The sequence below is a fragment of the Zonotrichia albicollis genome, chromosome 8 (assembly GCF_047830755.1).
Source record: "Zonotrichia albicollis isolate bZonAlb1 chromosome 8, bZonAlb1.hap1, whole genome shotgun sequence".
In the NCBI taxonomy this organism is placed as follows: domain Eukaryota; kingdom Metazoa; phylum Chordata; class Aves; order Passeriformes; family Passerellidae; genus Zonotrichia; species Zonotrichia albicollis.
Genome location: NC_133826.1, coordinates 28,851,788 through 28,873,235, shown reverse-complemented (window position 1 = coordinate 28,873,235; position 21,448 = coordinate 28,851,788). Strand labels below are relative to the sequence as shown.

Genomic DNA, 21,448 nt, shown 5'->3' with positions numbered 1-21,448 from the left:
GCTGTCTGAAAATCCCTGGAGTTCCCACTTCCCAGGCTGGGCATTGCTGGATTCCCAACCTGGTTTAAGTAGGACAGAGAATGCGAGTGGAAATGGACAGAAATGTCACAGAAATGGCTGGCAGGGAGCTGTGTGTCCCTGCAGGGACCCGAGGTGGCTCCAAGCCATCAGCTTCACAGCCAGGACGAGCTGCTAATTTCAGTGGTGGCACTGCCCCAGCTGCCCTGCTCGGGTTTTTGTTTGTGCACAAGGGAGTCGTGTTCTGTGGGTGCCCCATCCACCACAGGGGATGTCTCTGGGAGCAGAGGGCCAGCACTAATGCCATCCTGTGTGGCTGGGAATGAATTCCCCCTTTATTCTGTGCTCCCCATCCCTGCTGGGCTGACAGGCAGGAGGAGATGCTGCCGTTTGCAGCTCCACACCCTGGTGCCTCTAATCCCGGACAAAAACCCAGTCCGTGGAGCAGCAAACACAACAAAACCTCTATTCTTAGCCTGGAAAGCCTCAAAGCTGGTTCTTTGGGGTGTGGGGAGATGAATATGCAGTTGCTGGAGCTCTCACAAAAGCCCTGAGCTGGGAGCAGACGCTCCTCTACCATTGGATCCGTAGCCTTTTGCTGCAGCTTTTCACAGTTACATAAATATGGCCTATTTTCCCCTCCCAAATTAACATCTTGCTCGCTAAGTTTAGGATCTTGCATGCAATACAAAACAAACCTGCTTTTCCACATGCAGCTGGAAATCCTGGGTCAGCCAGGGAGAAGCTGGAAGCTGGGGGGCACCTTCATGGTGGTGACAGAGAGTGGCATTGACAGTGTCCCCCTGCAAGTCCTGGACACCACAAATCATCGAATTGCCCTTTTTTTTCCCCTCTGGGAGAGTCAGATCCCAGCCTACAAGGCTGTCAGAGTGTCTGTCCTCCTAGAGACTTGGAGTTTGGCTTGGGGCACAGAGCAGGCAGCTCCTCACTCCCCACAAGACACAGATACGGGGATTATTTTCCCCAAAGATAGTTTTTGCCCACCTTCCCCGACAGAACTGCAGTGTATCTGCATTAAAAACAGCCCTACAGAGGATGGATGTCACTTGGAAATCTCCCAGCCCTGGGCTGTAGGAAAGCTGTGCATCCTCAGAGACTCCTGGCAGCTTTGTTAGTGGTGTCAGTAATACAGAGTGCTGCAAGACAGAGCCCCACACCCCCCTTTGCAGTGATGTGCTCCCAATTTCAGCATCCTAAAGGGATCCAGCTCCCCAGCACCACTGGGATCTCTCTGGGACGAGAAACGATGATTTTGTCATGGCACCAAACCTCAGCTCCTCACTGCTCTTGTGGTGGGAATGAGGATGGGATATGATGTCTTGTCAGAGCTGACCTAGAACAAAGTGGATGGAGTTAAAGAATAAAGTAGGGATTTATTAAAAGGCCTCAATGGATCCACCTAGGGCAGCACAAGAGCCCAGCCAGGGCTACGCCCAAGATGAACCAAAATGGTCACAAAAAATGGATCCCCAGTCACAGAGTCTCTCACTTTTATAAGTTCTGCTCCATTTGCACACTGGAGTTAATTGTCCAGTTCCAGCTTTAGCCCATGCAGTCCCATCCTTTTTGTTTTTCTCTCTTCAGCCCACGTTGTTTGTGCTCTTGGTGCTGAGATTTGGATCATTTATCCTTGGTCCCCAGCTGGAGCAGGAATTGTTTTGTCTCCCTGCTCTGTGCACAGAGCTCACCATCCCCTCATATGAAGCCCAGACCCCCACACTAAAGCAGCACAGAATTTTAAAAAATATAAAAACTCAAACCTGAGGCATCAATACCTGGTTAAAGGCCCTGAAGTGATCATCCCTTGGGCCCTGGATGTGCGGCTCCAGGCAGAGAATCCGCCCACAGCCACAGACCCACAGTGAGACCTTTTCTCTTGCAGGGCTGATGGAATGCTGAGACTTGAAATCTGTTCTGACAGCTCCTGGCAGGGTGATCTGTGAGGAGGGGCTTTCCTGGAGCTGGGTGCCAACATCCTGAGGCCAGTGGAGCAGGCAGGGTACTGGATTTTGCTCGGTAGGACTGATCCTGTCCTCTGCTGTGGGAATGTTCATCGTTTTAGGTGAGTCCTGAAGGTGTGTGACTGAACACAGGCACCCAGAGGTGGGGATGGGGCTGGTGTGCTCCCAGGTTAACTGCTGGGCAGGGTATTGACTTGGAAATTCTGCACTTGTAATTCCATGCATCACCCATTGATTTCTATTAACAGCAGCCCTGTGGCTAGAGATCCATGTGTCTGCAAACACCAGTGGGAAGCCTTGGAGAAAAACGGGTGAGTGGGGCTTTTGGGGAGGGTACAATACCTCAAACATCTGACTTGACTTTATTTTAACCCTTCTGACCAAACTGAGCTCCCCCAGGTGAGATCTGAGAGGCAAAACATTGGTGCAGAGGAGGGGAAGGGAAAGCTGAAAAAGGCATGAGGTGCAAAGCTCTCCCTTCCTCGCAGAGGATCACACTTCTAAACACTCAATGTTTTAGAGAAATAAAATCTGTGGGGTGAGGAATTGGTGCCCCTTTGGGAAGGATTCTGTCTGGCTCAGGCCACCTCCATGGCATCCCTCAGTGTCCCTGGGGAGCACCAGGCTTGGGGGTTTGTTATCTTCAAAGGAAAAATGGAGTTACCCACAAAAAGCTGAACTATCACTGCAATCCCCTTCCTTCCAGGGAAATAAATTTGTAGAGAAATTTTTAAGTTTATTATTATTATTATTATTATTATTATTATCATCATCATCATCATCATCATTACTATTATTACTATTTTAAAGGTTTATATATTATATATAAAATTTATATAATGTGTAATATATGTAATATAACATATAACATATACTATATACCATTACATATATAACATGTTACCTATGCAACATATAACATATATAAGATATATAACATATAATATCATGTATACATGTATATGCATAGAGCATATAACATATAACACATGTAATATAACATATATAATATATAGTATATCATAATATAATATATAATATATAATATATAATATATAATATATAATATATAATATATAATATATAATATATAATATATAATATATAATATATTAAAAATGCTTTCATGTCTTCACACAAATTCACAACACAGAACTAACCAGTATTTTATTCCTCGCACAAAACACCAATTTTGTCAGATTAAACTCTTTTCTAGCCAAAGATAGAACAGCTAAGAAGAGTTTTTAAAACTTTTATTTCATTTTCAGTCTCATGTGAAGAGTGAGACAATACAGGTGTTATAATTCACACCATCACAGTCAAAAGTCAACTATTTCCTAATTACAGTACATTATAAGTGTTTCTTAACCTACCAATTTTTACTACACTATACTATAAATACCTTAAAACCAATTACCTAAAATTACCCCTTTTAAATTCTACTACAATACATCTTTCATAGTTCTATTTCTCTAAAATACCTAGTCTTATTTACAAAACCATCTTTTAAAACTTATTTCTAATTTCATTTCTCTCTCAACTGTATCTATCCTATTCCATAACATTTCTAAGCCAACATTTCTTATCTCAAAAATTACATACAAATATATACTATATAATCCTTCTATCAAACTTTAAGATCTCTCTACAAATCTATTTCCCACACTCAGGTGACAGCAAACAAAGACCATGGAGCCCAAAAGTTGTATTTGTTTTAGTTTAGGGTAATTTTGGGAGAAAATTTTTAAAGTTTTTTTTTCTAGAAAAGTAAATTTTAAGGTTTTTTTTTTTAATTGGTTTGGGAAAAATATTTTTTTGGAGAAAAGTGGGAAAAATGTTTATTTAATAGGTAAAGTATTTATTAATATAAAAAAGAATAATATTAAATAATAAATTTTTTCATTGTTTTAAAAGAGATTATAAATTTAGAAAGGTTTTTTTGTGGGTTGTAGTTTGGTTTATTTAGTTTTTTATTACTTTTTCAGTGTTGGCAATGTTGTAGTTTAGGTTTTGGTGAGTTATAGGTGTGAGGTTTTTGGGTGTTTAGAGTAGGTTTTCAGAAAAGGAAAAAAACCCCTATAGTTTAGGGAATTTTTTTGTTGCAGTTATTTAAAATTAATTAAAAGTAAAGGAGAGTTTTGTTTTGTTTTGTTTTGTTTTGTTTGTTTGTGGATAATATAGGAGTAGGAATGTGGAGGAGTGAGAGTTTTTGAAAATAAAGGAGTCGTTTCCTCGCTCTGATGTTGTGTGAGGCCCTTATCCCTTTCCTGTCACTTTTCTATCCCTTTCCTGTCCTTTCTTGTCCCTTTCCTATCCTTTTCCTTTCTCCTTCCGGTCCCTTTTATATCCCTTTCCTGTCCCTTTCCCGATTTTTCCCATCCCTTTCCTGTCCCTATCTCATCCCTTTCCTATCTCTTTCCCATCCCTTTCCTGTCCCTTTTATGTCTCTTTCCTGTCTCTTCCCTGTCCCTTTTCCATCCCTTTCCTGTGCTTTCCTGTCCCTTTCCAGGGCTTTCTTGTCTCTTTCCTATCTCTTCCCTCTCCCTTTCCTGTATCTTTCCCATCCCTTTCCTGCCCCTTCCCTGACTCTTTCCTGTCCTCTCCCATCCCTTTCCCATCTCTTTCCCGTCCCTTTTCCTGACTCTTTCCTGTCCTTTCCCATCCCTTTCCCGTCCCTTTCCCCGCTGGGCAGCCCGGGAAGGGGCATGGTGCTGCTCCTGATGGGATAACGGGGCTGGGCACGGTGGAAGGGGCACGGAGCTGCTGTCCTGGAAGGGATCACGGGGCTAGGACAGGTTCCACACCCGCCCCCATGCTCCAAGACCCCTCATTGCCCCAGCCAGCCATGGCCATGGAGCACCCAAACCAGGCACCTGCAGCACAGGTAAGAGGCAGGAGTGTGATGAAAGGCCTTCCCTTGTCTGCATCCCTACGGGAGGAGGGATTTTTCACTTGTTCCTGACCCGGTTTCCTGCGGGGAAGGGCGACTCTGCAAAGTGGGAGGGGAAGGGTGATGCTGGGATGTCACCCCGTCAATGGCACCGCGGTGCTGCTCCCCCCGTGTTAATCATCCCGTGGCATCTTGTGAATGGTCCAAGGGACACGGGCACGGCCGGGAATTAATTAGCAGGCGGGGAAAGAGCAGCTTTGCTTAGGCTGAGCCCAGCCCTGCCTGGGGAGGAGCGGGACCGGCGCTGGGTGATCTCTGTTGCAATGGGATTAACGCTGGGCCTTTGATGCTGGCAGAAAACACCAGCCTGAGCCTGTGCTTGTGCCTGCACCTCGGAGATCTTCAGCACCCCGGAATCTCCCCCCGCCCTGCTTCGCTGCTGTTGTGGTTTTAAAATGGTGGATTGTGTTCGCTTTGAGTATTTGGGTCTCTGTGACATTGTGACTGAGCGCTGGGGCTGAGCTGGTTAAAAACGAGACCAACTGGAGCGAAAAGATTCCGTGTTGGAGAGGAGAGAGCTGTGCTGAGACGAGGCTGGAGATAAAACTGCAGACAGCAGAGGCATGTGCACCCTTTGGGGAAGAACCAGCTGGACTGGGGGGTTTATTTTGCTCCTGTAAACTTGCTGCTGTAACACCCCCACAGCGGTGAGGGTCAGCTCCTTGCTCTCCCAAGGGTGGGGGAAACCAACTGGTTATGTGGCACAGCTGGGAAACAAACCGGTTATTTGGCAAATCCAAGGGGGCCCGTTGTGCTGGCATCCTCTCGGGCTGCTGTGCCCCATCCCAGCGGAATGCGGTGGAATTCCTCCCGCTGGGGAGCCCACAGGTTGCATAATGAGCGGGCTGAGCTTCCTCTGCCCTGCTGGGCTGCCCTTCTCTCATCCCTGCAGCCCCCAGAGTAGCGCTGTGACAATCCTGCCCTGTCCCCCTGCCACCCTGTGCCCCTGCCATGCGGCTCTGGGGACATTGCCCATCTGGGCTTTGGCATCTCCCTGCAGCCTGGCAGGGCACGGGCACTGCTGGCGGCCACTCTGCCGAGGGGAAGCTGCTGCTGGATGCATCAGACATTTTTATGAAAGAAAAATCTGCTGGAGGAAGAGGACGAGCTCATCTCGCCCGCCTCATTTATATTTTAGCTCAGGCTACAGCAGCAGCCTCCAGAGATGGATGAAAGAGAAATCCCAGCTCACCCTGGTGGCTAGCAGTGTTTGTATTTCAGCCTGGGTGAGGTGTTTAAAGCTAAGCACGTGCTCAGGTGTTTTGCTGTGGTGGGAATGACGTCCCCTTGGCTCAGCTGTGTATCCCTGGAGCAGGGAATGGCCCCAGGAAATCCTTGCTCTGGGACCTGGATGCCCTGCAGGCCCCAGTCTGTGGAATACCAGCAGATAAGAGCAGAGCAGAAGCAGACCTTGTCCATCATAAATGGCTTTGGGGCTGCAACCCCGAGCTCTGGGGCCGATTTTTAACACTCAATAAACAGCTCGTTTGCAATAGTCAGCTCACAGAACGCAGGCTGCTTGCGAGCACCTCGGATAATCCCCCAGCAGAAAATTAACCTTGTCTGTCAGCAGGGCTGGCTCCCTGCCCCGTGCTGAGCATCAGCTCTCCATCAAACCTGGTGAGGCACAGGGCAATCCATGGCAGGGAATCACTGTGTAGCTCTGTCTGTCTGTCTGTCCGGCGGGGTGGGTCTGTCCCAGCTCCCCAGCCGTGCACAGCCGCTGCCATATTGACAGCAGAGCAGAGATGCTCAGAGCTGAGAGGGCTCCAGGGCTGCACAGAGCATCTCTGTGTCAGCCCCAATCCTTTCTGCCTCCCTGCTCCTCACTCGCAGCATCCTCCCCAGCGCTGCTTTCCACGGAGCTGCCTCTGGCCACGGCAGCGTTTCCTCGGAGAACAATTATGAAATTGTAATAAAAGTGCTTTAAAGGGGAAATTCTTCCCTTTGGTTCCTGCCTGCCCTTCTCGGCCTGGAGCTCCCTGCCCTGCTTTGCTGTTGGTTTTTTTGTGTCCTGCCTGCCCGGAGGGGCTGGGAGGGAGCAGGGGAAGCATCTGCTGTGCTGCAGCAGCCACCGAGCCCAGGAGCCACAAGCAGGGCCAGGAGACACTTTTGTCATTGACACAGGGGACAATTCAAATAGCTGAGCCACAGACACATCTGCGGATCTCGCTTTATGTAACTCGTTTTTATTTCTATTTTTGAACGTGTGCTTTCATTTTCTAGGGGAGTTTGGCTCGGTGGGTGTCTCCCATCTCCTGCCCTGTCTCACAGAGCACGTGTGAGATGCTCGCTCTCCTCACCTGTCCATGAAACTCTGGCTCTCCTTTTCCACCTTTTGAGATTTCCTCCTTGCCAGGCCTGACATGGAGAATGATTTGAGATTTAAGAGGAACAGATAAATCAACGCCTTAAAAACATTCTGAGCTTCATCTGTGGGTGAAGCATTCCGAGCTTCATCTGTGGACATTTCCTGCTGTCCACAGGGGGCAGGAAATGGGGGCACTGGCTCTGTGCCAGGCTCAAACCATGACACCACACATTACCTGAGATTTTTGGTATTTTTTAGAAGGGGGTTCTGTTTGCAATTAAGACAAGTGTGTGGTTTGTTTTGTGATCTACACCAATCATAATTCCTTCCTTGCCAGGCAGTCACCTTGTGCTGGACCAAGTGTGCTTTCAGATAAAGCAGCCTGGCACAGTGAGCAGAGCTGGATGCAAGTTCCAAGTAATTTTTCCTTCCAGGTTTAATTGCAAACAGTGGTGGGTGGAGAAGAGCATTCTCTGGACAGTGATTAATTAATTACTAATCTGAATTCCCTTGGGGTTGGGCCCTAATCAGTGCCACTCTGGATAAATCTGGAATGACTATGAAGGAGAGCAAATGACATTTTATCTTTTCAGTAGTGCAGCAAAAGCCCAAATCCCTCCTGGGTTCCAGCTGCAGGTTTGTGGCTGAGCCTAAGGCAGGTTTTGCAGTTCACCTGAATTCCCAGAGCCACGGTTGCTGTGGGAGGCAGCCAGCCCCTGTGATTGGCATTGTGCAGCCTCAGAGCCCACACAGAATCCCAGAAGGGTTTGGATTGGAAGGAACCTTAGAGCTCATCGAGTTCCCGCCTCCTGCCATGGGCAGGAGCACCTTGCTGTGGGTGCTGAGCATCCTCTGGAAGGATCTCATGAAAACACACCAGGGAGTGACTTCACCTGCAGGGATGGAGCTGCCCAGCACCACAGCAAAGGGAAATGCGCTTTTCTTGGCAGGAGGGAAAATCCTCTTGGACCAAGAGGTTGTGAAACTTGAGCAAGGCTCTTGGAGCATGGCCATGGAACCCATATTTTAGTATAATATTATACTAATATTATACTAAGCTATATTAAAGAATACAGAAAGGATATTTACAGAATGTGAGAACAGCCAGGAGAGATGCTGCCAGAGAAGAAAAATCACAAAGTAAAAGCAGCTGAAGCTGGTGGAGCTGTTTGGTCTGGATGAGATTTTTTGGATAAAACCCATTTGAGCCGTGATCAATGCTCAAAACACCTGGGATAGGCAGGGAGGCACTTAAAATAAAAAAGATCCTGGAGAGGGAGATTAACATGTAGGGAAGAGGCTGGGAAATGCACGTGGTCACTGCTGGTGTTTGCTGCTGCCAGGTTAGGAGGAAATTGCTTTGGAGTAATTTTTGGAGAGATTTAAATTTCTGGATGGGATTCAAGCCTAATATCAAAATGAGTTATTTTATTAAAAGCATTTAAATAGAAACTAAAGAGTGCTCAGAAGCAGGGGGGCTGTTTTAGAAGGAATTTGCTATAAACCTGCTACACAAAAGCTTTCTAAAATATTACCCTGTAAAAATCCCGTAATTCTCTTTATCTGCAATTTAATTACATTTCCTGTAGTGCCTGTGTCAGAACAGTTCACTTACTCTTGTTCTCTATTAACTCACACCTGCCCCAGGAAACCAGAAGGAAAAATTTTTGGCATTCTGAGTCATTTGTGTGCTTTTCAGGATCTCATTGAGCTCACAAAAAGGGTCTAAGGAGGTGCTGGAGAAGTAGGAATTAGGGTTCTCATCGTGGTGATGGCTGTGAGATGGCAATATCTAAATATATATATTTATAGAAATGTATAAAAGATATATTAATATAAATATATAAACCAGATATTTAGATAAAGATATAAAGTATGTATTTATATATTAATATTTATATTTCTAGTTATATACACATAAAAACACATAAAATGGATAAATATGCATAATATATATTTTATGTTATATAATTAGAAAATATATGTAAATATAAGTATATAAATATAGACATACATTCATATATAGAATTAGATATAAAATTATATATAAAATATTTATATATAAATAGATAACTATGTCTATATTATATATTATACATATTTATATATATTATATGTATAAATACACAGAGATATTAAATATAAATATATTAAATAGGTATATATAAAATTATATAACTTATAAAAATATAAAAATATATAGAATATAAATATATATATAAAATATATAGAAATATATAAAAATATATAAAAGCAGAGGGAGAAATGGGAGCACTCTCATGATCCAGGGATTTCTCCCATTCAGTGTTGGTGGACCAGAGTCTGATCTGTTTGGGACTGCAAAAAAAAAAAAAATCTCAGAAAATCTGAATATTGGAGCAGAATCACTCTGAGCTGTGTGGGTTGAACACTTGAGTGACCTCCTCCAGCCCACCATGTGTCTGTGAGTGAGAGCTCAGGGATGTCCTGGCACTGTTATGAAAACCTTGTCACTCGTGACCCCTGCAGTGCCCAGAGGGCACCTGGGGGCATGGAAATGCTGTATTAAACCAAAAATGACAGGTTAGAAGTTAAATTTGGCCTGGGTTTTGGGGCAAGGGCTGCAGCTGACTGTTATTTAACTCGGCCAAACCAGCCTGTGGCAACAGAGGCAGAGGATGGACCTCAACCTTTGACTGTGCTCAGAGGAGGTTTTGCTGGCCAGGGCATTTTTGCAGTGCTTGTCTTCTGATAAGTGGAGATGTGAATAATCCCAGCAGCGACGAGCTGGGCTCTGCCAGGGGAGGATGAGCACAAGGCAAACATCTCCACACAGCCCCAGGCAGGGCAGGAGGGACCCAGGCTGATGGGGAGCCGGGATCTCTGCTGCCCTGCCGCTAATCCCTGTGTTTTTCCAGGAGGTTTTGCTGGACTCTGCCTCTCCCCAGGGATGGGGGATGCTGATAATGTGCTATCTCAAGGCATGTTTCCTGCTCACAGCACCAGGGTGCCAGGGCCAGCAGTGCTTGAGCAGACAGGAAGGTGACTACAAGTATCCAGGGAAAAGGCAGTTATTGTATTTGCAGGGATTTTTGTGGTAGGAAGAATTTTATTTCATGTTTTCAGAAGGTTAATTTATTATTTTATTACATTATATTAAAATACTATATGAAAATATGATATGAAAATATTATATGATACTAAAATTTATTAAAGAATACAGAAAGGATACTTACAGAATGCTAAAAAGATAATAATGAAAAACTCGTGACTCTCTCTACAGTCTCGATATAGCTTGGCACTGATTGGTTAATGAGTGAAAATACGGCAGAAACTGATGAAACAATCACCTGTTGGATAAATAAATTTTAAACACATTTTACATGAGCAAAACAGAGGAGAAGCAAATGAGATAATTGTTGTTTTCATTTTTCTCTGAGGCTTCTCACCTTTCCAGGACAAAAATCCTGGGTGAAGAAATTTTTCAGAAAATATGAATGTGACAGGTAATGACTTGTTAAACTGCAGGGGACTTTTTTATTATGGTAATTCTTCTTCTTTCTGTGTTTTTTTCTTGTTTTAGTCAATCTAAAAAAAATCAATGGAGATCCCACTGACTGAGCTCTCAGTGAGGCTGTGCCCCTATCGGTGATGTGTGACACAGGGCTGTGCTGAGCCCACACCTGGGGGATGTTGGTGCCAGGGGTGAGGTTGTTCAGGGTTAGTTACAGCCCCTGTGGTGCCCTGGACATCCCAAACCTGATCTGTGGTGGGTGCAGGAGGAAAAGGAGGATTGCAGCCCATCCTTTGGGATCAGGGCACTGAGGATGCCCAGCCCTGGTGGGTGCAGGAGGAAAAGAGGGATTGCAGCCCATCCTTTGGGTACTGAGGATGCCAAGCCCAGGTGGGTGCAGGAGGAAAATGGGGATTGCAGCCCATCCTTTGGGCACTGAGGATGCCCAGCCCAGGTGGGTGCAGGAGGAAGAGGATTGCAGCCCATCCCCTGGGCTCAGGTGGGTGTAGGCTCCCTGCCACAGCACTGGCTGCATTTTCCCTTCTGTCCCGCTGTGCCCAGCAATAAAACCCTCCTTTGCTTTGTGCCCAAACCTCCTCCCTTGGCCCTGCTGACACCTCCAGTGGAGCTCTCCCATCCCTCCTGCCTGTGGCAGCTCCTGGAAATGAATGATTTGGGGGCCCCAAAGTCCCGGGAGTCGCTGGGATGGACTGGGATGTGCTGGGGTGAACTGGGGTGAGCTGGGATGCGTGGGGATGTTCGGGGATGTGCTGGGATGTGCTGGGATGAACAGGGGTGTACTGGGATGTGCTGGGATGCGTTGAGGTGTGCTGGGATGCTCTGGGATGAGCTGGGATGTGCTGGGATGCGCTGGGAAGCACTGAGATGTGCTGGGATGGGCTAGGACGAGCTGGAATGTGCTGGGATTCGCGGGGATGCTCTGGGATGTGCCGGGATATGCTGGGATGAACTGGGATGGGCTAGGATGAGCTGGGATGCGCTGGGATGAACTGGGGTGTACTGGAAAGTGCTGGGATGAGGTGGGAAGCGCTGGGATCCGCGGGGATGCTCTGGGATGCGCTGGGATGCGCCGGGAAGCGCTGGGATGCGTTGGGATGCGCTGGGAAGCGCCGGGAAGCGCTGGGATGCGTTGGGATACGCTGGAATCCTGAGCAGAGCCGGCTGCGCAGCCGGGCTGGGGCTGATGCGAGAGCGGCTGTGGCTGCGCTGCTGCCGCTGCCAGGGGAGGGAGGGAGGGGAAGGGGAGGGGAGGGTGCCGAGGTGTGCCCGTCACCCCGAGCAGGGGGCTGGCCCTGAGGAAGCTCCGCTGTCTCCCCAGAGCCGCTCTGAGCACGCTGTCGGCACAGACCCACCGGCAGGGAGGACGGCTCAAAGGCAGTGAGTATCTTTATCTCGGTGTCTGTCTGTCTGTCTGTCTGCAGTGCCTCCGTGCTCGGTTTTCCCCCCTGGCTTTCTGTGCATGTGAATGGATGGTCTTAATCTCCCGAAGCCCCCCGAGAGATCTCACGGTTTGCTGTTCTGTTTATTTGGTTGGTTGGTGTTTTAGCCTTTGTGCTGCTGGTTTGGTTTTTTTGTATTGGGATGGCTTCTTTATCTGTGCCCAGGTGGTTTGATAACCTGAATGTCCTAATCACAGCCCTCCCTTGCTGTCTGTCAAGGAGAAACCCCCAAAACTCATCCATGATGAGGCTGGTGGCTCTCCTTGACTGGATTCCTTCCATAGGAGAGGGAGGCAGGATGAAGGATGGAGCGGGGGGGGGGAAAAAAAACCCCTCACCAAGACCTTCATTGCAATTTGCCAGACACCACAGATTACATTTTAAAGCCAAAACTGACTGGATTTATTTGCAAACAGAGGGAGCATCCACGGGGATGCCAGCTGAGCATTGCCTCCATGGGGAATGCAGGTCCCTGCACCCCTGAAGTCAGACTTTGGGGTCCCAGGGAAGTTGGGTGCTTGCTGTGGGGGTGAGTGGGGGGCAGTGGGGGCCAGCAGGAGGCTCTTTCATAACAGAACCCCAAAATTCAGCCTGCAAGGGAGAGGGAGGGCAGATGGCTCCACTGGAGCAGCAGTGGGAAAGGGAAGCAGGAGCTGCTGGACTCTAGGAAGTCATGTGCTGTGGCCCTACATGGGGGTGAGGCTGTTAATGAGGAAATTTAGAGGGGCTTAAGGAATTACAAGGATTGATTTCAGTCAGAGAAGCAGCCGGCCGGGGCAAGGATTAAGGGAATGCACTCACAGGCAGTGCAGCACAATCCCAGTTCCATTAATTTAGTGGGGAAGAGGCTTTGTGCCTTTTTAATGTAATCAGGGTTTAAGAGGGATGGTGCAGTGGGCAGCCCAAGCTCCAGGGTGTCCCCCAGCAGAGCAGGGTCCTGGCTCCTTGCACCCCCCCTCAGCTCTCATGGAGGGCACCTGGAGCCTGGCAAACCAGGAACATTTGCCTCTGCTCTTTTAGAATCCTGTTCTCTGTCCTCTGGCTCTCCTGCCTGCTGCATCTCACCTTCACTCTCTGCTGATGGGAGAGTTGTCAGCCCGTGATCCCCAGCATGCCAAGGCTCACGAGAAACCCAGCATTTCCTTCCTTCCTTCCTTCCTTCCTTCCTTCCTTCCTTCCTTCCTTCCTTCCTTCCTTCCTTCCTTCCTTCCTTCCTTCCTTCCTTCCTTCCTTCCTTCCTTCCTTCCTTCCTTCCTTCCTTCCTTCCTTCCTTCCTTCCTTCCTTCCTTCCTTCCCATTTCCTTCCCATTTCCTTCCCATTTCCTTCCCATTTCCTTCCCATTTCCTTCCCATTTCCTTCCCATTTCCTTCCCATTTCCTTCCCATTTCCTTCCTTCCTTCCTTCCTTCCTTCCTTCCTTCCTTCCTTCCTTCCTTCCTTCCTTCCTTCCTTCCTTCCTTCCTTCCTTCCTTCCTTCCTTCCTTCCTTCCTTCCTTCCTTCCTTCCTTCCTTCCTTCCTTCCTTCCTTCCTTCCTTCCTTCCTTCCTTCCTTCCTTCCTTCCTTCCTTCCTTCCTTCCTTCCTTCCTTCCTTCCTTCCTTCCTTCCTTCCTTCCTTCCTTCCTTCCTTCCTTCCTTCCTTCCTTCCTTCCTTCCTTCCTCCCTCCCTCCCTCCCTCCCTCCCTCCCTCCCTCCCTCCCTCCCCTCCCTCCCTCCCTCCCTCCCTTCCTCCCTCCCTTCCTCCCTCCCTTCCTTCCATTCCAATTTCCTTCCATTATTTCCTTTCCTCTTTCCCTCTCCTTTGCAGCCTCTGCACCTCCCTGGTGTCTCCCACCACCCCAACGCGGCCCTGCTTGCTCTGGGTGGTTTGTGTGTGAGTGCCTGAGCCCTGGTGGTGCAGGAGCAGCCCCTGCAGATGTGTGAAGTCCTGCTGTTGTTCTGTTTGCAGTGCCAGCTCTCCCGTGATGCCTGGCCACTGGCTCCAGCCGTGACCTGCAGGGACAGGCACAAGATGTAGTTTGTGACCCTTCCTAGCAAGGCCAGCCTGGAGCTCTGCCCCTTGAGGAGAGACCTTCAGAGGATGAGTGGGATAATCCAGCCAGCTCCTGCTGCTCTATGGTGAGCTGGGACACCAAACTCACACTGCTTCACACCTGAAGCTGGACTTGGCCTGGTCTTAGAAGGAAATGCTGTCTCTGCTCTGTGGCCACCCCTCAGCTCTCAACGTCTTCCATTGAACAGTTGACTTTCCACTCTAGGAGGGAAGGATCAAATGGGTTGAGGACAACTGGCCCTTCTTGGCTTTGGCAAAGAGGATTCTTTGGTGCTTTTTAAAGTGCCAGGACATGAAACAGTAAATCCCTTCTTCCTGCCCTCCTGCCTCCTGCAAGCAGCCCTGACTGAGGTCCAAGCCAGCCAGTTAAAGGGTTAACCATAGCTGGATGCCTGCATGGCTGCCTTACTGATCCCACGGAGGTAACTGGAACAAACACAGTGCATCCCCACCCTGCTACCCTGTCCCTGTCCACCTTGTCCAGCAAGCCCCTCTGCCCACTGCAGTGTCCCTGCTGCCCTTCCCTTGCCTCTCCACCTCCTGCACACCCAATTTCTCTCCCCTTTTCTCTCCCCTGTGTCCTGGCTTGGAAGTCCTGGCTGAGAGAAGTGTTTTCCACGAGGAACCAGCTCCCTGCTCTGATTCCCTGCTGCAGTCCCTTGATCTCAGGCATCCCAGGGGAACGGGAGCAGCGCTGCTGTGCTGACGCCTGTCACACCTCTTGCTGGGAAATTCGTGAGCAAACAGAGCAGGGCACAGAAAGGTGGGGGTAGGAGGCATCTGGAGAAGGATCCTGCAGTGGGTTTGGTGTCCAGCTGGGAAGGTGGCACTCCCTGTGCTCTCCTCTGGAGTTTGTGCAGTGCCCACGGCCATGGGGCCGGAGTTGGAGGCTGTGCAACAATTCCTGTGGCTGAGGAGTTCCTGGGTTTTGTGCTTGTTAAACGCTGTGAGCTGCCTGTGCTGCACCAGGGAGACACTCGGTGCATTTAATTAACATTTAATTTGCTTGAAGATTACATTAAAATGTGCAATAATAGAAGCTCTCCGAAGGGCGGGAGGAGAAGGGGGAAACAGGCGGGCCACAGATTGGCTCAGGCACTGGTGCTGAAGTGTTCTGCAAGAATTACAGATGGAAGGGGGAAAATGCTCTACTTGTGCAGCCACAGAGAGTGTTGGGCATCTGTTTGGGAGCAGAGCTTTCAGCAGCTCCAAAGGAGGTCCAGCAGCTGGGGAGGGGAGATGGGGTCACTGAATGTTCCTCCCATGGTCCTGAGGAGAGAATGGCCCAGTTTGATATCCAGGGAATCTCCAAGAGGAGACACCCTCGGGCTGGAGAGGCAGATCACAGAGCCCATACAACCCCACCAAGAAGCAGCCCCTACATGTTTTTGGGGAGAGGGTGGTGCCAGTCCCATGCAATGCATGTGTTCCCTCTCCCTGTCCCTCTGTCCTGCCCATCCCGGGTTATGTAACGAAGGATGCTGCGGCTGCTGTCCTGGGAAGGGGCTGGGCAAGGACACCAGGGGCTGGCACGGGGCTGAAGGCTCTGGGGCTGGGCTGAAATGTAGAGGAAAAAAGCTATAAAGCCATTTTCTGCCTGGGTAAGCGTGTCAGGAGACAGCAGTTTGATCCTGCTTATGTAATCCTGAGTCTAAAGAACCGCTCGGGATCGATCCTGGCTGGGAGCTCAGGGGGCTGCAGCACAGGCTCACCTTGCAGGTGCCTTCCTACCCCTCTCCTTCCTCCAGCCCCCTCCACCTCAGGGATCTGTGCTGGTTTTGGTGCTGCTGGAATGTGGTGACCAATTTCTTGTACTGCTGCCCATTGCTCTCCTCCCACACCCGACCAGGGCAGGACTTTCCAAGAAAGCATCCCAAAATGCAGCCCTTCAAAGCCTTTCTGCCAGCCTGGTGTGAGGGAGCCTTCAGCTGCTCTGGTGCTGTTCACCCATAACATCAGCCTGGACATGTCTCAGGCTCCCTCTCACACACCAAGGGAACCAAGGACACAGATCTGGCACAGAGGTTTTTCTTTTTTTTGGGTTTGTTCTTTTTCTTTTGCCAAGCTGGCTAGACTTATAATCATCCTTGTTCTTTGGTTTTCCCCCTGCTAACACCCCTGCTTCCCCACCTCGACCACAGGAGCAGAGGGATGAGGACTCGCCTGGGCTGCCTGTCTCACAAATCAGACTCATATAATGATTTCACAGCTATTCTTCCGGACAAGCCCAACCGGGCTTTGAAGTGAGTATAGCTGCAGCATCCCACCCAACCCCACTCCTGCCCTTCCCCTCCCCACCCACCACCTCCCCCCCTGCAGTATTGTCCTCCTTTTGTTGTGTTTTGTACAAGTTGTGAGTGCTTCCAGCAGGAAAACAAACTGATCCAGCAGGAACAGCTCTGGAAACTCCTGGATCTGTGGCTCTGTGAGACAGGACGTGCTCCCAGTCCCCACTGCTGTGTGTGGGACACGTCTGCACCTCTTTGGGGATGTAATTTACACCTCTGCCATCACAAATCAAAGCCTGAGCAGTTGGCTTGGTGTAAGAGGTGACCCGAAATTTCAGGTCATCTTCAGCTCAGCCTGGTATTTGACACTGCAAAAATTCGGGTGATGGTTTGAAAAATGCTGGAGGGAAATGCTTCAACCCCTGCAGAGTCCTGATTTGAGAAGTGTGGGATGGGACTCATCTGACCACAAGTCCCTGCTTCCACCTGAGATAAGATCTGTCCTTCCCCTGAAAGGCAAGCAAGAGAAATAAACACTTCTGCAGGGCTGAGTTCCATCTCGCCTGACTTTTGGCTTTTACAATGTAAATGTCTGCATCTGAGCTCGTTTCCTGGGCCTCTGCTCAGAGTCAATGAGGAAAAATTGGTGCCTTTTTGGGCATGATTCATCTGGCCTATTTTACCTGCCTGCCTGGGGATGTGAGCTGAGCAGAGTCCCTGCAGGTCCCTTGGGATCTCCTCCCTGATTCTAAAGCAAGCCCAGGGTCACTTGGCTCAGTTCTACACCCTAGATCTCCAAAATCAGGTGAGAGGAATCCCAGCCTTCCTCGGTGTCCTCAGCAAACAGCTCCAGAGGGGATGAGCAGCTGTGGTTTGTCTGTAACTTGCTCCTTCCTTTCCTTACAGAAGACTGTCAACAGAAGAAGCTACAAGATGGGCAGACTCTTTTGATGTCCTTTTGTCCCATAAATGTGAGTAGAGATGAAATTCTATCTTTTTTTTCCCTCCATTTCCCTTAACCCCTGTCCAGGGGCATGGTCCCTCCCAGCCACCATCCTTTAGGTAGGAAAAAAGAGAATTTTGTGTGTTCCCTTCACATCTTTGCTCCTGACAACAAGGAAAACCACAACTGCTAAAGCCATAAGCCCAAGGTGCTGCTTTTTCCAGCTCAGCACCCTTGACCAGCTTGTTCTGGCACAGAGGAATCCCCCTTGGTCCCCCTGAGCTGCAGTTACCACAGCAAACCCAAAAATTTCACATCCAGAGCCCTCATGCCAACCTATAATCAGCAATCCCTGCTCTGTTCAGTCCTGTGAGGTCTGTTCTGCAAATATTGCTCTGCTTCAGCAGCATTTTCACACTGAGAAATTATAAACAAAGCAAAGTTCCCAGTATGGGTTCATTCATGGGTTTCTATTGAAGCAAAAAACCCAAATGAGTTGAGGTTGGGGAAAAGCCACCGTGGGTGCTGAACTCTTTCATGGCAATAAGGAGCTGTCTGGCTTGCTTAGAGACTCAGGTTTTCCTTACATTTTAAAAAGTAAGTGTAAATTATGTTATTAAGCTAATTTGAAGGTAATTTTGCCAGGTTTCTACTGAGATGACAACAGTTTTGGCAGGGAATTAAGTGACAACTTTAAACAGGCAGGCTGACCAAGGCAGGAAAAAGCAGGATGTAATTTTAGCAGCAGTATCTAGTTGAGATCATTGCTCTTGTAGCCAATAGGGGAAAAAAATATATGGTGTAGCTGGGTATGACTAAAAAGGAACGTTTCTTTTGTGGAAATTCAGAACAAGAAGGGGAAAATACACCAAGGAGATTACAGGGTACCTGAGGGATGGAGAAAGGGGAGGGCAGGATTGTCAGACCCCTGTTATCATCCTGAACTCAAACCCATTTCTTCTTCACTGGTGTAAAAGTTAAAAGTAGAAATTTTCTTTATTAGACTGCAGAAGAAGGGCTTGGATTGCAAACCCCAGTGAATTTACCCACCTGTGTCCTGATGTTACACAGATTCTTCCCTCTTCAGCTGACTACTGCAAAAAATGCAAAATCAAACCTCAGTTCAATGATTTTGTCCAGCAGCCTCCACGAGGCTGTCTGGTTTTATTAATAAATTAGCCTTAGAGAGTGATAAATGAATTATCAAGACCTTTCCCATCTCTTAGAATGGAAAGTAATTCTGATAACTCTCTGGCACTAATGAAAAATATTCAGTTTCTAATGAAAAATATTCAGTTCCTAATGGCAACAGAAGGTGATCTTTAAAATTTAAATTAATCTATTTTTATCAGCAGTCACGGTGACATTGCCTGGTGATTGGTTGGTGACAAAAAATTTGTTGTTTAATAAACTACTTTCTAAAGGAATATTTTATAACTGCTCTGCACCTGAAGTTTCTGGAATTGCCAGCCTGGCAGTCGAGGGTTATAATGATGCAAATACAAAAAGTTCTGTTGAAACAGAAGTGTTATTTTAGTTACACGGGTTTAAAGGAGAGAACAGCACATACTCATGGAATTAATTATATTGTACAAGTTGCATTTTTGCTGTTAGGATGTGCTGATGTTACACAGGTAGGGGAGCCTTGTGCCTTAACTGGCCAAAATCTGGGATTAAATAAAGCTGTGCCTGGCCTGCTGGCATCTGTCTGTGAGGGAAGCTGCCAGCAAAAATTCTGCTTTGAGTGCCAAGAGGAGGACAGAACTGCTCCAGTCTAATTTTCCCAGCATTAGCCAGGGAAAATTGGAATTCATGCTCGGGGGCATGGGCTCAGCACCAGCTGGGCTCAGGGAGAATTCCCCCTGGGCCTCACAGCATCAGCAGGTAGAGCACTTGTGCTTGACACATCTGTCACAAAGTGTCTTCACTAGATGGACAGCTCATTTATTTTGGGAAGGGGATTGTGATTTCAGGGGCTTGTGTGGTGCTTTTGCTGCAGTCAGATGGATTCAGTGCCCTCCAGGCAAACTGTTCTCCAGGGAAAATAAACCCCAAAGTGCTGGAGCAGGGCTCAGGAGCTGATGGGGCAGCTGAAAACGGGGTAGACCTTGTGGGAAACATTGCCAGGGGTGGGACTGAAATAGGGCTCTCCTTGAGCCAGGTCTCATGAGCTCTTGGAGAGCTATTTCACACCCAAGATAGCTCAGCTACCTTAGAAAGCATAAAATCAGCAGGATGGCTTCTGTGGTAGTGCTGGAAACAAAAAGGTTTCATAAAAGGCAAAATAATAAACTCTTCATAGAAAAAACTGAATAGGTGCCAGAGGTTCTTGCTCCTGGTAGAACACCCCACAAAAGCAATTAGTTTCTTTGTTCTCTTCTTTTTCTAGTAAATTGTTCAGGTGGGACTTTTGGCTCCTGTCCAATTGGCTATCCTTAAGTTTGAGGTAAAGTTCCCTAGGCTATGAGATGCTTTTTCACCTAATTGAAGAAAGAAACTTCTGAGTTTATTTCCTTTCTTAAGGGCCTTATTTCCTTTCTCCATCAACAAGAGGCACAGTCTTATATTGGACTAGTGGCAAAATTACTCCAAGGAGCAAAAACGTGGATCAGAGCTCCCCAGGAGGGCTCCAAAGTGCCCAGCTGAGCAGGCTGCCCTTGTACAGGGAGCAGGTTCAGAGACCTGCAGTACTCTGGGAGATGGGAAAAACACTTCCTATTCCCTTCCTATTTCCATGAGTCTCCAAAAGCATTCTTGTTGCATTATACTGATTTAGAGATGGGGTGACTTAGAGGCATTTTAAAATCTTTTATTCCATTTTCAGTCTCATGTGAAGGGTGAGACAATGCAGGTGTTATAATTCATGCCATCACAATGATTAATTACAATATACTATAAGCATTTCTTGTCCTATCAACTTTTGCCACACCATGCTGTAAATGCCTTAAAGCCAATCATCTAAAATTACCCCTTGTGGGTCCTACTACAATGCATCTTTCATAGCTCTATTTCTCCAAAGTATCCAGTCTTATTTACAAAACCATCCTTTGAAACTTGTTCCTAGTTCCATTTCTCTCTCAACAATATCTGTCTTATTCTATGGCATTTCTAAATCAGCATTTCTTACCTCAAGGTTTGCATTCAGATGCACACTATGTGAGCTTTCTGTCAGACTTTGAGAATTCTTTACAAATCCATTTCCCACAGTTTCTAACAGAAGTGACCTGAGCAGTGTCATGCATTACACAGATTCCATGGAGAGTCCGTGGGGATTTGAGCCACCTAGTCTCGTGGGAAGCGTCCCTGCCCATGGCAGAGGGGCTGGAATGAGATGATTTCTAAGGTCCTTCTCCTTAAAAATTCCAAAACCTTTGTGTGATTCCATGATCACCTTTGCCAGACGTCCCTTGAAGTGTGACAGCCCTGGGGAACCCCCTTGATCTCCCCTCACCCTCCTGAAGAAGGAATGACTGTGCAGGCAATGTTTGATCCTGTTGTGAGAAGAGGATTGAAATCCCTTGGGATCTGAAGCAGTTGTTTTCTCCCATGGCAGAAGGGTTGGAATGAGATGACTTTTAAGGTCCCTCTCAGCCCAAACCATTGTGTGATTCCATCATCACCTTTGCCAGACATTCCTTGAAGTGTTGATGGCCCTGGGGAGCTCCCCCTGCTCTCCCTTCTCTCTTCTGAAGAATGAATGGCTGACTGCAGGTAATGTTTGATCCTGTTGTGAGAAGAGGACTGAAATCCCTTGGGATCTGAAGCAGTTGTTTTCTCCTGGGTGATTCCAGGCTGGGTAATGCCCTTGTCTCTGCACACACTGGTCTGATTTGGATTTCTTCCCCGAGCCATTCAAAGGATAATTTGAGCTGACAAGTTGAGTTAACAAGAGATTGTGAGTAGGAAATGCAGGAGGGCTCTCCCCACCTCCCTTTTGTGCTGGCCCTGGGACTGAATTCCCTCATCCCTCCTGGAGTGAGCAGAGCTGAGCAGCAGGATGCAGCAGCTCCAC

At 47.9% G+C, this 21,448-nt stretch overlaps 1 protein-coding gene across 7 annotated transcripts in view; it reads left to right on the top strand.

The window, feature by feature from the left end:
* The first annotated feature begins 2,254 nt into the window (after positions 1 to 2,254).
* RGS8 (regulator of G protein signaling 8) overlaps positions 2,255 to 21,448 on the top strand; it is a 35,214-nt gene continuing 16,020 nt past the window's right edge. The window contains exons 1-5 of one of the 7 annotated variants that reach the window (XM_074546418.1): positions 11,715 to 11,794; positions 12,094 to 12,152; positions 14,161 to 14,330; positions 16,407 to 16,508; positions 17,400 to 17,464. In XM_074546418.1, coding sequence (XP_074402519.1) covers positions 14,293 to 14,330; positions 16,407 to 16,508; positions 17,400 to 17,464 — 205 coding nt within the window. In that variant the 5' untranslated portion in view covers positions 11,715 to 11,794; positions 12,094 to 12,152; positions 14,161 to 14,292. Of the gene's footprint in view, positions 2,312 to 11,653; positions 11,795 to 11,844; positions 12,153 to 14,160; positions 14,688 to 16,406; positions 16,509 to 17,399; positions 17,465 to 21,448 lie in introns of those variants that run through there. The other 6 variants (XM_074546417.1, XM_005492246.4, XM_026796542.2 and 3 more) reach the window with 6 other exon arrangements.